The sequence below is a fragment of the Ranitomeya variabilis genome, chromosome 2, assembly GCF_051348905.1.
Source record: "Ranitomeya variabilis isolate aRanVar5 chromosome 2, aRanVar5.hap1, whole genome shotgun sequence".
Taxonomy (NCBI): domain Eukaryota; kingdom Metazoa; phylum Chordata; class Amphibia; order Anura; family Dendrobatidae; genus Ranitomeya; species Ranitomeya variabilis.
Window position 1 is genome coordinate 690,722,177 of NC_135233.1, and position 15,180 is coordinate 690,737,356.

A 15,180-nucleotide genomic window follows, 5' to 3' on the forward strand; every position below is an offset into this window, starting at 1 on the left:
AGGCTTAAGGCTATGTTCACACGATCCTTTTTTTGATCCTTTTTTTTTCAGGTCCTTTTTCCATGCAGGGTACAGTCCAATGTTACTCTATGGAAAACAAAAACCGCTGTGCCCACTATCCTTTTTTTCTCAGGCAAATCCGCGAGGATTTGCCTGCAGAAAAAAAGAAGTACCATGTCACTTCTTTCTGCGTATTCAGCTCCTGTTTTCAACAGGCACCAATAGGAAAGTGCTGTTGAAAACCCGCAGAGGAATCTGCAGAAGAAACTGCAGGAAAATCAGCAGTGCAGTTTTGCACTGCGGGTTTTCCAAATCAGGACCTGAAAAAAAAAGGATCAAAAAAAGGATCAAAAAAAGGATCGTGTGAACATGGCCTTTGTCTGATTTATGTATTAAAAAGCCAGGAAAGAAATATTGTTGTGAGATTGTCAGTTAATCTCTCCTGACCTGTTGAGATCACTCAACGAACTAAATGAAACAGGTTTCAGTTCACTGCTTAAATACTCTGTATCATTGTACATTAACATATTATATATATATATATATATGTATATATATATATAGATATATATATATATCTATATATATATATATATATATATATATATATATATATCAACACTATTTTGGACACATTTATTTTTGTTAGGAAGTCATAAGGGTTAAAAGTTGACTAGCGATTTCTCATTTTTCCAGCAACATTTACAAAACCATTTTTTAGGGACCACCTCACATTTGACGTGATTTTGGGGAATCAATATAACAGAAACTACCAAAAACTGACACCATTCTAAAAATTGTACCCCTCAAGGTGTGCAAGACCACATTCAAAAAGTTTATTAACCCTTCAGGTGCTTCACGACAACTAAAGCAATGTGGAAGGAAAAAATGATCATTTTACTTTTTTCACAAAAATATACTTTGGAACCAATTTTTTTTATTTTCACAAAATTTGTTGTGCAATTTCTCCTGATACCCTGTATGTGGGGAAAAGCCACTGTTTGGGTGCATAGCAGGGCTCAGAAGGGAGGGAGCACGTTTTACTTTTTGAATGCAAAATTGTCTGGAATCAATGGTGGCTCCATGTCGCGTTTGGAGACCCCTGATGTACCTAAAGAGTGGAAACCCCCAATTCTAACACCAACCCTAATCTCAACACACCCCTAACCCTAATCCCAACCTTAACTATAACCCTAAACACAAACCTAACCCCAAAACACCCCTAACCATGACTCTTTTAGCACCATGAAAGAAACTGGTCAGTTAGAAACTCTGAGGTCACTTCCACACCTTCAGAGACCATAAAAAGACCTACCAGAACTCTCCCCATGATTCCGGCCCAAAACATGATTTTGCCACCTCTTTGCTGATGTTGCAGTCTCTTTGGGACTTAGAAGCCATCCACCATCCATACACAACTCCATCCATCTGGACCATCCAAGATTACATGACACTCATCTGTAAACAAGACTAATTTAACCCCTTTCCCATCTTAGACATATCCATATGTCCCTGTGAACTGGGTATTATTGACGTGGAGAGTATGGATACGTCATGGCTATTTTGCGTGCACACGAGCTGTGCGTGTGGGATTGCCGCCGGTTGTCAGCTGATTCTGACAGCTGACACCCGGCACTAAGTTTCAGGAGTGATCCCACACCATTAATCCCCTAAATGCTGCAATCAATCTCTATTGAAGCATTTCAGAAGCTGGCAGAGGAATGACAGCCCCTCTGCCCTTGGATTGGAGACCCCGTATCATCTCGTGGGGTCACGATCAATACCATGGTGACCCAATGTCATTATGATGACGTCCAGGTTGCCAGAGCTAGGAAAGTTGCTTGATCATGCTCAGAGCATGATCACCAACTTACCCTATCAGTGCAGCGCTGACAGTTTGCATAGCCTAGGGATGCTGGACATAACATACTGGACACTACAACATACTGGTCACTACAGCATACTGGTCACTACAATGGCAGTTTGCAATCTTCAATTGGCAACATCCACTGCTGCTTGTTTCTGGAAAACACCCATGGAATCAAAATTGTCACTACATCTGTAGATAAATTCCCAAAGGGGTATAATTTCCAAAATGGGTCACTTAAGGGGGATTATGCTCTTCTAGCAATTACAAGCTCTGAATATGGAGTCTGCAAACTTTTCTAGGAAAATCTGCTCTTCAGGAGGCAATTAGCGCTCTGTCCCTCCTGAGTCTCGCTATATGGAAAAGCAGTAATGTACAGCCACGTATGGGGCATTACCATGTTCAGAAGAAACTGTGGGACAAATTATGGTTCAATTTCTACCCACTTCCTGTGTGAAAATATAAAATATGGAGCTAAAACAACATTTTGGTGGTAAAAATGCAGTTATTTTTTCTTCACCGCCCAAAGGTATAAAATTCTGTGACACACCTGTGGTGTCAATATGATCACTGGTCCCCCAGATGAATTTGTCAAGAGGTGCAGTTTGTAAAATGGGGGCACTTATGGGGGTTCTGCTATTCTGGTAACTCATAAAAACCATAATGCAAAAGAGTAGGAAATCAGGAAGGGGTAAATATTTTTTCACATACCTGTATTATATATTGATTTAAGGATTAAAGAGGACTTGATAGCATTCCTGCATATATCTCCTAAGAATACACTTGTATTCCCCAGAGAGTAACAATTCGGAAGCATCTGTGTGGAGCTGTTCTACTTTTGCTTTACTTGGAAATGTATGAAAACGTTGCAAATTGAGTGTTGACATTGATTTTGTGAAAGGTGTGTGGTTGCACACTATGACACTCTCTGAACAGTGATAGTTGTGTAAAATGATGTATATCCTCTTAATAAAGAAAATGGCAACATGCCAATTTGTTAATACAATATTATTATGCAACAAGACATTTCCGGAGAGCTGGTGGGTCTTCTTTAAACATAGTATACTGATATCTAAGATCTTGACTTCCGTACTCTGTTTGCATTCATTTTTACCTAACTTAGCTTTTATTATTAGTTAGTACTTAACAAACATTTGCATATTATTGTTATTTTAATGAATTTCGCTTCTTTATTCTACTCTTAAGTTCTGTTTCACTTTTAGCTATATCTGAGAAATGGGGCATAGAGACTTTTTACAATGCATGGAAACATAAATGCGTACACAAGTCTCATTAGTATACAAAGTAAATACATTAGCACAAGCGTATTAAACAATCACAAAACACTGCTGCCATTTCTGACATTGATGCATAATCTAATGAATTTTCTTCTTCAACTTTCAACTTCTGGGTGCATCTTTCTGTCACCTTTGCTTCTCTATCTGTCTTCTTTGTGCTGAAACATTACTTAGTGGAAATGTAAATGCATTTCCCATTTTAACCCCCACCCCTGCTATGTTACAGGCAATCAGAGTGCACTGTCAGCCTGCAGTGTGCTGCTGTCAGGGAAATAAAAACTGTCAGTTAGAGCACGGTTAAGTCAGCTATTGGCGCTGTCAAATCTTTACAATTGCTTCATTGCACAATTTACCTCTCCATTTTCAAGTGGATGAATCTTTGAATAATGAGATGTACAAATAACTTCATCGTCCTGCACGTATGAGGGAATGCCAGGTCGTGGAACAATGTTATACCGGGTCAAACACTCGCTGTCCGTGATGGCATAGTACTGCCATGGTTTGTAAGTAATACCATCAAGAGATCTTTCTAAAATCCAGTTTCCAGGCCGAGGGGAGTTGGCAGCTTTAACGATAACATAAGCAATCTGGAAAACCTGCAGAAAGAAACACAACATTTTTTTAACACATTGATACAAGAAATGTATACTAAACAGTTCCATGGTTTAATACCTTATTATGATGTAGTATTCGCATTTTAATCAAAAAGACACAAATTACAACACTATAGTGTATTATTTCAATGTTCCCGCACCTCACAACAACATGACATTAAAGCAAGGCGCTTCATTTAAATTTCGCAAACCACAGTAGTTTTCTTCAATGCAACATGAAACTTTATTAGGCGATGCATTGAATAAATGTTGCTCCACTGATGCTTGATTACATTAATAATCGCTTCCCCCCAAAAAAAAAAATCCACATGGAAAATTGAATATGATTGCTCTTTTACCAAAGCAATGCGTTTCAACCATGACAAGTAGTCTTCATACACAAAATCAATGCATGCTAATAGGTTTATAAACCCCATAAAACCTGAAATACCTTGTCTGCCTAACAATAATTAAAAAATATGTGTATATGTATTTTAATGATTTGTTTTTGTTTTTAATAATCATACATATTGTTTATATTAATATTGGACTAATGAGGCATTTCTGACTTTATTTGTTATTTAACCTATTATCATTCACTAACTTTATGTAAGGCTGGTGATGAATACTAGCTTTATTTTTAAATTTAAACTTATTACACAGGTCAACAAAAAAAAATTTTTTTTCTGGTGTCCAAAATATTTTAATGAATTTGGGGTATTTTTGGGGTGCTGATTCTGAATATGCTATCAGTTTTGCCAGATTGGCTCAAGTTTTTGAGATTTTTGGTATCTTATTTATAGCACTTGTTGGTAAATGCGACGCATCATCTCATTAATTTCTTTGGATTAGTACTTGAACTGAGCAGTTCTCAATATAGTTTTGTGTTAATTAGTGTTCTAAAAGTTTGTTCATAGCTTGATTTTTGCACTAACTTTATGTTGTTGTCTGTTTTCCAGTGAAAAGCATGAACTCATCAAGAAGAAGTTGTCTTAACGATCCAGACTCATTCTGTTACATTTGTGGTGAATACACACTGCCAAAACATAGAAGAAACATAACAGACTTCGTAAAAAAAGTGTATTTTGCCTATTTTGGGGTTATGCTTGGGGACCAAGACAAGTTTTGGGCACCACACATAGTGTGCAAAGCATGTATCGAATTATTACGAAAATGGAGCAAAGGACAAAGAAAAAGCTTCACATTTGGTGTTCCAATGGTGTGGAGAGAGCCAAAAAATCATCATGATGACTGTTATTTCTGTGCAGTGCAAGTGCAAGGATTCAATAAGCATAAGAAACGAAAATGGGAGTAACATGGAATCTGCAAGAAGGCCTGTCCCTCATTGTGAAGATGTGCCTGTACCTGTGTTTACCATAAATAACAGTCATCATGATGATTTTTTGGCTCTCTCCACACCATTGGAACACCAAATTTGAAGCTTTTTCTTTGTCCTTTGCTCCATTTTCGTAATAAGTTGATACATGCTTTGCACACTATGTGTGGTGCCCAAAACTTGTCTTGGTCCCCAAGCATAACCCCAAAATAGGCAAAATACACTTTTTTTACGAAGTCTGTTATGTTTCTTCTATGTTTTGGCAGTGTGTATTCACCACAAATGTAACAGAATGAGTCTGGATCGTTAAGACAACTTCTTCTTGATGAGTTCATGCTTTTTACTGGAAAACAGACAACAACATAAAGTTAGTGCAAAAATCAAGCTATGAACAAACTTTTAGAACACTAATTAACACAAAACTATATTGAGAACTGCTCAGTTCAAGTACTAATCCAAAGAAATTAATGAGATGATGCGTCGCATTTACCAACAAGTGCTATAAATAAGATACCAAAAATCTCAAAAACTTGAGCCAATCTGGCAAAACTGATGACATATTCAGAATCAGCACCCCAAAAATACCCTAAATTCGATGAAATATCTTTGGCACCAAAAATGCTGTTGACCAGTGTTATCACTCACTGACTTGATGAGGATACAGGTCAGTCATAGTTGATACATTCAGCTTCACAAAAATTCCAGTATTTATTCAAAAAGGTAATCCATCATGATACATCAATCCATGATATATGGCAACGTGTTTCAAATGCACCATGCGCCCTTTGTCAGAATTTGGATTTTTTTCTACCTTGCCTATTGTACAAGTGGTTCTTTGGATTTCATGCTTCTGATGCCTAGAGCCTGGGTGAGCTGTGTTTTTCCTCTGTCTCTTATAGTTGAAACATGTTGCAATGCTTTGAGTGAGTATAGGATCAATTGAATGCAATTTTCCATGTAAGAAATTTTTTGGCTACTGGTGCAATAAAGCTTCAGTGGAGCAATGATCATTTAGTGCTTTGGCCACTGAAGGTCCTTTTTGCATTTGCTGGCCTATTCCAGTGCCCTTTCTTATTATGGCATGGATATCTATGGCACTTAGGGCAATGTAATAGCAGTAATGAATGGTGAAATTAGTTTTTTTGGTATTATGCCCACAGTTAAACATGAGCGAAGTCCGATATAAAAGTTCGGGGTTCATATCGGACAGTTAGTGTCTGGTGCTAAATGCTGAACACAAACTTCTATCAGAAATCTGCTGCAATATTTCGAGTTCCAGGGAAAGTCAGTTGCAGACAGAGAAAGAAAGATTTTTTCCAGATCCAAAATCTGGGTCACCATTTTTTTTTAAATGGGGTTCGGGTTCTGGTTCAATTTCAGGTACAGTGCTGGTACCTGAACCGAACTTTGGACTAAAGTTTGGGTCGGGGACCAAAACCCGAACTTCCATGGATCCGCTCTTCCGTACCCACAGTACAACACCTTAGTGTGAGTATTACTCCTTTGTGACATCTTTTATCTGATCTCTCACTTATACCAGGAAGCACATGTAACATGAATGTGTTTTTTACCATATATCACACAGTGTTTGAACATAAATCCTATAGCAAAAGGTAAAACTTTTGAAATATGGTAGATACTGTATTTGAGCTCATCAATCTCATAATGCATCCAAAAGGAAGATAATTAACCCTTATTAAAAAGGATTGAGAAATTACTTCTTTATTCAGCATCACATGTATATAGTATCCTATTTAAAAATTAATTTATTCCAACCTGTCTACAAATATTGTCATGCTTATCATTCTTAAGATGAGGAAAACTCCGTGGAATCAACAGAGAAGAATGAAAAAGATGGCACTCCATGATCAAATAAAATACACTTCCTTATTGGTGGTAATTAGTACATGGATGCAGGGAAGTATGTACCTGATCCCATGCATCCATGTACAAATTACCCTCAATAAAGAAGTATCTTTTATTTGATTATGGAGGGCCATCTTTTTCATTCTTCTCGGTTGGATTTCTATGATGGTGCTCGTTTTAGATGCAGCACCTGTGGTCATGAAGCCTAGAATCTAGAATCTGGTGGTCCACTGATCATGCTGAGGTATGCAACACGTTATTTGGTGCTATTTTTCTTTGTCACTTCGACGAACCTCATCAACCTAAAAAATTATAGTTCACCAGTATTTAAAAAACGTACAGAAGACGTTCAGAGGAAAAAAGTAATAAATGGAGTTGACACACTTCAGTACCCAGAGAGATAACCAAATCTGGGGTTATCAACCTTGAAAAAAGATAATTTAGATGTGACCTAATTTCTATATACAGAAATATCATTAGTCCATACAAAGATCTGACTAGTAATGTTTTCTGCATTTCATCAAGTTAACTAAAAGAAGTGCATCCACTATGTCTAGAAGTAAGTAGAGAGAAGCAAATACTAATATTACAGTAGGATTTAATTTTACTATAATTTAAAAAAACCTCTGCACTTGTCAAAATGCAGATTCTTTGTAATTCGTTTCCTCTTGGATTCAGTAAAATGGCAGCCACTGACCATTATTTTCCTGAACTGTAAAAGGCCATCAAAAAATAAAGTAACCATATGCTCTCCTATTTAGTGCTTTAGTAGAACCTGTCCAGCCATAGCCACATCTTTAGCCCCTTACTGACCTCGGACGGGATAGTACGTCCGATGTCAGCTCCCCTGCTTTGATGCAGCAGACATGTGCCCGCAATAGCAGGGGGATGAAATCGCGATTCACCCGCTGCTATTAACTAGTTAAATGCCGCTGTCAAATGCAGACAGCGGCATTTAACTACCGCATCCGGCCGGGCGGCCGGATATGAGCGCATCGCCGACCCCCGTCACATGATCGGAGGTCGGCGATGCTTCTCCATTGTAAACATAGAGGTCCTTGAGACCTCTATGGTTACTGATCGCCAGTAGCTGTGAGCGCCCCCCTTTGGTCGGCGCTCAGAGCACACCTGATTTTCTACTACATAGCAGCGAACAGCAGATCGCTGCTATGTAGCAGAGGTGATCGTGCTGTGCCTGCTTCTAGCCTCCCATGGAGGCTATTGAAGTATGGCAAAAGTTTAAAAAAAAGTTTAAAAAAATGTGAAAAAAATAAAAAAAATAAAAGTTTAAATCACTCCCCTTTCGCCCCAATCAAAATAAATAAATAAAAAAAAAATCAAACCTACACATATTTGGTATCGCCACGCTCAGAATCGCCCGATCTATCAATAAAAAAAAGCATTAACCTGATCGCTAAACGGCGTAACGAGAAAAAAAATCGAAACGCCAGAATTATGTTTTTTTGGTCACCGTGACATTGCATTAAAATGCAATAACGGGCGATCAAAAGAACGTATCTGCACCGAAATGCTATCATTAAAAATGCAGCTAGGCATGCAAAAAATAAGCCCTCAACCGACCCCAGATCATGAAAAATGGAGACGCTACTAGTATCGGAAAATAGCGCGATTTTTTTTTTTTTTTTAGAAAAGTTTGGAATTTTTTTCCACCACTTAGGTAAAAAATAACCTAGTCATGTTAGGTGTCTATGAACTTGACGTGACCTGGAGAATCATAATAGCAGGTCAGTTTTAGCATTTAGTGAACCTAGCAAAAAAGCCATGCAAAAAACAAGTGTGGGATTGCACTTTTTTTGCAATTTCACTGCACTTGGAATTTTTTTCCCATTTTATAGTACACGACATGGTAAAACCAATGATGTCATTCAAAAGTACAACTCGTCCCGCAAAAAATAAGCCCTCACATGGCCAAATTGATGGAAAAATAAAAAAGTTATGGCTCTGGGAAGAGGGGAGTGAAAAACGAACACGGAAAAATGAAAAATCCCAAGGTCATGAAGGGGTTAGATAGTGGCCACTTGTGCTGAAATCTTCTCATGCTGGGCCAGGACTTCTAGCATTGAGGTGGCCCTGGATGATTCTGTACAAGCATGCAAAAGGTCACAGTTTTATGATATCATGCTGTGTGTCGTAACCTTGCACGTGCATATCAGAACCATCCTGAGCATCCTTAAAGATGGAAGTCCCAGCTCAACATTAGAGTCTCAGGGATTTCAGCATGAGTGGTAAAGATTTGAAAATGTGGTGAGGACCAGATGGGTGATGGTGGGGAGCAGGAGGGCCAGAGAGATGAGCGTTAAGATGAGTTTAATTGTTTTGTTCATTTTTTACATCTTAGGTTTATTATGCTCTGGTGTCCTGTGACCCCAGAGCATAATAAGGAATGTTAAATTAATGTGGAATAACTTTTCCACAAATTGAATTTTCTGGGAAAATCCCCACAAACAGATGAATTCAAATTTTGCCTGATGCACTCATCTCAAGATACAAAGTTTCACCATCTGAATTTGAGTTTTTTTTTTACTTTACTACAGTTTATTGAACATATGGAATTTTCAGTTACAGATCTCTGTAATTATTTACTGAGTATTTTGTTATGCCTTCTGGATGTCCTGTTTTCTAAGGCAGATTGTAGAACGTTATTCATAGCAAATTGCTAAAGATCAATCTTTTTCCCAGATTGTCTTCCTCCTAGGAAATGCATAGAATAGTGTTATGTCCTTGTAATCTTTTTTATTTGTTTGCTTTTATCCTGTATATTTGGCTTTTCTTTTATGAATGGTTTAGATCAATAGAGATAGATAGATAGATAGATAGATATAGATAGATAGATAGATAGATAGATAGATAGATAGATAGATAGATAGATAGATAGATAGATAGGAATGTCCACCAAATAATTAAAATATTTCAAACTATGTAACAGCCCATACACAGACAGTGGAGCTGTATTTGGAGTAGGAGAACAGTAGAAAATGTTCCCGAGATCTTGAGGATTACAAAACTGGTATTACAAGAAGTATCAAGGACAAACATGAAACTACTGGCAAATTTATTTTGAAAATGGATCCACCAGTAGGATTGAATGAAGAAAATACAACCAGGGGCATTGGAGATGTTACAAAAAGCAAGCTGAATAGTCGTACACATCAACCATCAAGCATAGTGACAACTAAGAAAAAGCAGATACCTTAGTGGTAGATATTTCCTCTAAAATATTACCTGACTCACAGCTTTCTGTGCTAAACGTGTAACCCATGAAAAGACTCCATTTGGATTCATACAAATATTGATCCATGTAAATTTTTCCGAACTTTGAAGGTGAAACATTTGTCTCCTAAACCTGTCACTTCAGAGCTATGATTATCAGAATCTGAGCTATTTTAAAATGAGCAATTTTGTACCTCCATTTATTGCTCTTGTCGAGTAGGCATATATTGAAGTGGTACAGACTGATGTTGAAAAATAGAATTTATTCCACCATGTTTGCACAATCCATTATGAAGCATGAAGAGATTTATGCTTTGTGTGATCTGTCTCATAACAGCAACTTAACCTTTGAACCTGTTGATAACAATAGGGATGTCATTGGCCTTGAATATACACTTTACTGAGCTCTTAGATGCCAATATTGTTCTTGAATGTGGATAGACCAATTGAAAATTCACGGAAAGTCTTTAATGCAACTACAGCCTTATTAATGTCAAAGTAATCTCAACATATATGGCTCTAGGTAAACAAATAAACAAATTACCGTATAATAGTTTTTCACTGCTGTTCGGTTGCACATTACCTGTAGAATTTGTTCAATGTTTTATAACTTCCTCTCTCAAACAAGAGGTGAGTTGTGACATCTTATTACTATTCACCCCAAAATAGCTGCTGCATTACCTGCCTCTTTTTTTACAGAGACTATAATAGGCCATCCTAATTGGCTTTGCTGTATCCTTTTATGTGATAGCTGCAAGGATTTATGGGAAAGCTCCACCATCCATGCCCATGTTTATTTCATCCTTTTGCGGCTGCAGAGTATTTGCCAGTCCTCTATCTAGCTGTGTATTTTGCAGAAGTATTACAAATCCATCAGTGCAAATATTATCCTCTTTTTTGCACCTAAGGTTTGGAATGCTGCCTTCTACTTTTTTAAATTTGATTTTGAGGATTTCAAACTAAGATCGTAAGTCTTAAACCAGCTCCTCAAATTTTGGCTTAGCTATGTAGATAGTTTACAGATTAACATGCAGTTTAAAACATTGTTATAGTGGAATGGCATCAGTGTGATTCTGAAAAAGATAGGACAAAATATCAGTGCTATTATTTTAAGATTGGCAGAACCTACCTTAAATTCTGATCTCAAATCAAATCAATCTTACCATTCCCCTGTTCTACTTTTGTCACAGAAAAAAAGCTTAAGAAAGTTGACCATGTAAACTGGTTCAATATCTGGGTGAATTTTAATATTTTTTTGAAAATGCCATTATCGGCTGCTCTGTAGGAAAATAAGGTAACTTTGTTCTGATTCCTAAACTAATTAGCATTCTGAACAGAGTAGCACTGCACATCAACTTTCTAGTTTCCTCCTTTGGATGTCTCCCACTCCCTTTATCGGATTTCTTTCATCCTGTCACTCTGTTCTAAAACATGCATGAATAATAAAAACGCATGCACATCATTACCTCAAAGAATCTGTCTCACAAGAGAAGACAAATTACGTTCTTAGGCATATTCACACTATTCTGGTCCTGAAATATACACTTTTTTGTACCATTCATCTATCCCTGCCAGTAAAGAAAGCTATCAGAATTACTTAAGTCATACTGAGAGTATGGATGGTTGTAACAATTGTGATTCTGTATTTTCAATGCCACAGTCTTGTATCTATGGACCGTGTGAGTCTTCATCACATATGCAAGTAGGGTAAGCTATTCATGTTTTTAGATATAAAAGTAGTCATAACTATCATTGACAAATTATCAGCTATACACAGTATTTCTGCTAAGTGCTAACCCTTTAAAAAATGATATCTTGTGCAGTCTAAAAAAATTAAAGATGAATAGTGAAATATTTTGCAGCTTTCCAATTTAGCTTGAATTTTAACCCCTTAGTGACAGAGGCAGTTTGTACATAATAACCAAGCCAATTTTTAAAATTTTGACCACTGTCACTTTATGAGGTTATAGCTCTGGAACACTTCAACGGATCACACTGATTCTGAGATGCTTTTTTCATGACATATTGAACTTCATGTTAGTGGTAAAATTTCTCTGATATGACTTGCATTTATTTATGAAAAAAATGGAAATTTGGCAAAAATGTTGAGAATTATGTAATTTTTAATCTTTTAATTTTTGTGCCCTTAAATCAGAGAGTCATATCGCACAAAATGTTTTTTTTTTTTTTTTAATAAAATAATTTTTATTAAAGCATATGACACGCAATAACACAGTCTGACACATTTTCCAGACAGGTACAACGAACACAAAACCTATTAATATATTTTCATTTTACAAAAACAGGACCCTTACCCCATAACCAACCCTCCCTCCCCCCAGTCCCCTACCCATTATCCAATACAACCAACTGACAGCATCACCTCTTGAAAATTGTACAACAATACATGTAAAAGTCCCTCCAGAAGCAACTAAACGACCCCCATTCTACTCTGCAATAACTCAGCAGATGCCACGCTTGGGTAATCCATCCATCCGCCCCACACATTTTCAAATTTTGTATTCTGACCTGTCTTGATGTAGATATTCCTTTCCATAAGGACAATAAAATTAATTTTATTAATAAATTCTTTTTTTCCCTGGTGGTTTTTTATCCAACCAATGCATCGCAATAAGCTTTCTCGAAGCATACAACAATCTTGCAATAATCAACCTTCCACATTCATCCATAGCAATATCATCCATGCAACCCAGAAGACAATTCAGTGGGTTACGCACTACATTTACCCCTGTCACCTCTTGAATCAAATTAAGCACCTTCACCCAAAAGGGTTGGAGGTGAGCACATAGTCACATCATATGTATCAAATCTGCATCCTCCTCACTGCACCTTGGGCATTTTGAGTCACCTCACAGTCCTGCCTTCCTCATCCATGCCGGGGTCCTGTACACCCGATACACCCTATACACCAGGTATAACTTCGACACCCTTTTAGCCTCACTCAAGGAAGACCTGGGGATGTATTGAAGTATAGACTCCCACTGAGACTCCGACAAAGGACCCACGTCTGCCACACATTTTTCCTTTATCTGATATCAGATATTTCAATAAAAAGGCATCCATCAGACCCCTGTACATCATGATAATGAACCCCCTCGTACTCCTCCAAGGCCTGATAAGATTCAACAAGCTATTGGACTGCTGAATCACGCACGACCCCTCCTTTTGACAATTTAGGGTGTGTCTCAACTGCAAATATTGAAAGAACATCTTCTGGGACAAAGGAAACTCAGTCCTAAGTGTCTTAATTGTTTTAATAACATCCCCATCAAGCAACTGAGACACGAACCAAATGCCAATGCGCCTCCACTGACCGAACCCCCACAATCTCATAAGCTCTGCCAATCTAGGATCAAACCAAATTGGCGTATATCTCGTAAATTCTGTTACTCCACTCCATTGCTTAATTTTCTGCCAGACTTTCCCCATCAGAGCTATTGTTGGGAATTTTGGGGGGTTAATTCTGAATCTGCCTGCTTCCTGACTGGCTAACAATGCGCCTTGCCCTATCGCGTGTTCAATGATTATCCCCACTAAAGAGCTCTGTTTCAGTTCTCCTCAACCTACCATATGCTGGCATTGAGATGCTATATAGTAAATCCATGGATTGGGGACCGCCAGACCACCCTCATCCTTCACCCTTAGCAGATGTTCCAATTTGATGCAAGCCCATCCACCCTTCCAAATTAAGTCCCTAAATAGAGTATTGATCCTATAAAATTTACTCTGAGGCAGCCACACTGGAGCATTATGCAATATGCAGAGGAGCTGAGGCATAAGTATCATTTTGATCAAATTTACTCTTCCTGCAACAGAAATAGCTTCTTCCAGGCCCCAATCTTCTGCTGGAACTTCCCAAGCAAAGGAGTCAAGTTGAGCCGCACATAGTCCTCTATTTTGTCCGAAACCACGATGCCCAAATATTTAAACTCACGTACCACTCTTAAGGGAACCCCAGAGTCTGGTGTCAGAGGAGCCGCTACGTCAATGAGCAACAACACAGACTTATCCCAATTAATAGATAATCCGGAAATAGCACAGATTTTTTTAATGCTGCTCATAACGGCCATCAGAGACTCCTGCACATCTTCCAAGAACAGTAGCACATCGTCCGTGTACAGAGCAATCTTTTCTTCATAGTTTCCATATTTAAATCCCTTTATGTCTCTATCCCTCCGTATCGCTGTCGCCAAGGGCTCAACAGCAATTGCAAACAAGAGAGGAGACAAGGGGAACCCCTGCCGCTTTCCACTATATAAGGGGAAATTCCCCGACAAGAGCCCATTTACCCATATGCTGGCTCTTAGATATGCATATAACAATTGCACCCATCTTATAAATCTCTTGCCAAAACCCATAGCCTTCATAACCGCTCACAAAAACCGCCACTACACACTATCGAATGCCTTAGCGGCATCTAAAGACACAACAAGCCTCTGAACCATATTGTCCGACTTTACCTGCATATTGAGAAACAATCGTCTAAGATTACATGCTGTAGAACAATTGGGCAGAAAACCAGACTGGTCCCGTTGTATTAGTGTCGTTATCACTTTGTTAAGACGATTAGCCAACATTTTGGCCAAGATTTTGATGTCTATCATTAATAACGAGATTGGGAGATAGGAAGCCGGATCCTTTGGATCCTTACCCTGTTTTGTCAACACTACAATTATTGCCTCATGCATGTACCGCGGCAACTCCCCCTCCACCAGACCAGCAGCATACACCTCCAACAAAGCGGGAAGCAATACCTCTTCATATACTTTATACACCTCCCCTGGGATACCATCCACCCCTGGGGCTTTATCATTAGGCATAGAGGCCAGTGTGGCGTCAAGCTCCACCAAATTAAACGGCTCTTCAAGAAGTTCCTGATCAACCATAGAAAGTCTAGGAAGCTGAAACTCTGCCAAAAAAACATCCACCTCCTCCATCATTGGTTGTATCCACGATTTATAAAGATCC

At 38.2% G+C, this 15,180-nt stretch overlaps 1 protein-coding gene across 3 annotated transcripts in view; it reads right to left on the reverse strand.

Moving 5' to 3' along the window:
• Positions 1–15,180, reverse strand: part of LAMA2 (laminin subunit alpha 2) — a 1,287,603-nt gene that overhangs the window by 866,555 nt on the left and 405,868 nt on the right. For all 3 annotated transcript variants that reach the window (XM_077289387.1, XM_077289386.1, XM_077289385.1), the window contains exon 4: positions 3,519–3,761. In XM_077289387.1, coding sequence (XP_077145502.1) covers positions 3,519–3,761 — 243 coding nt within the window. The remainder of the gene's footprint in view (positions 1–3,518; positions 3,762–15,180) is intronic.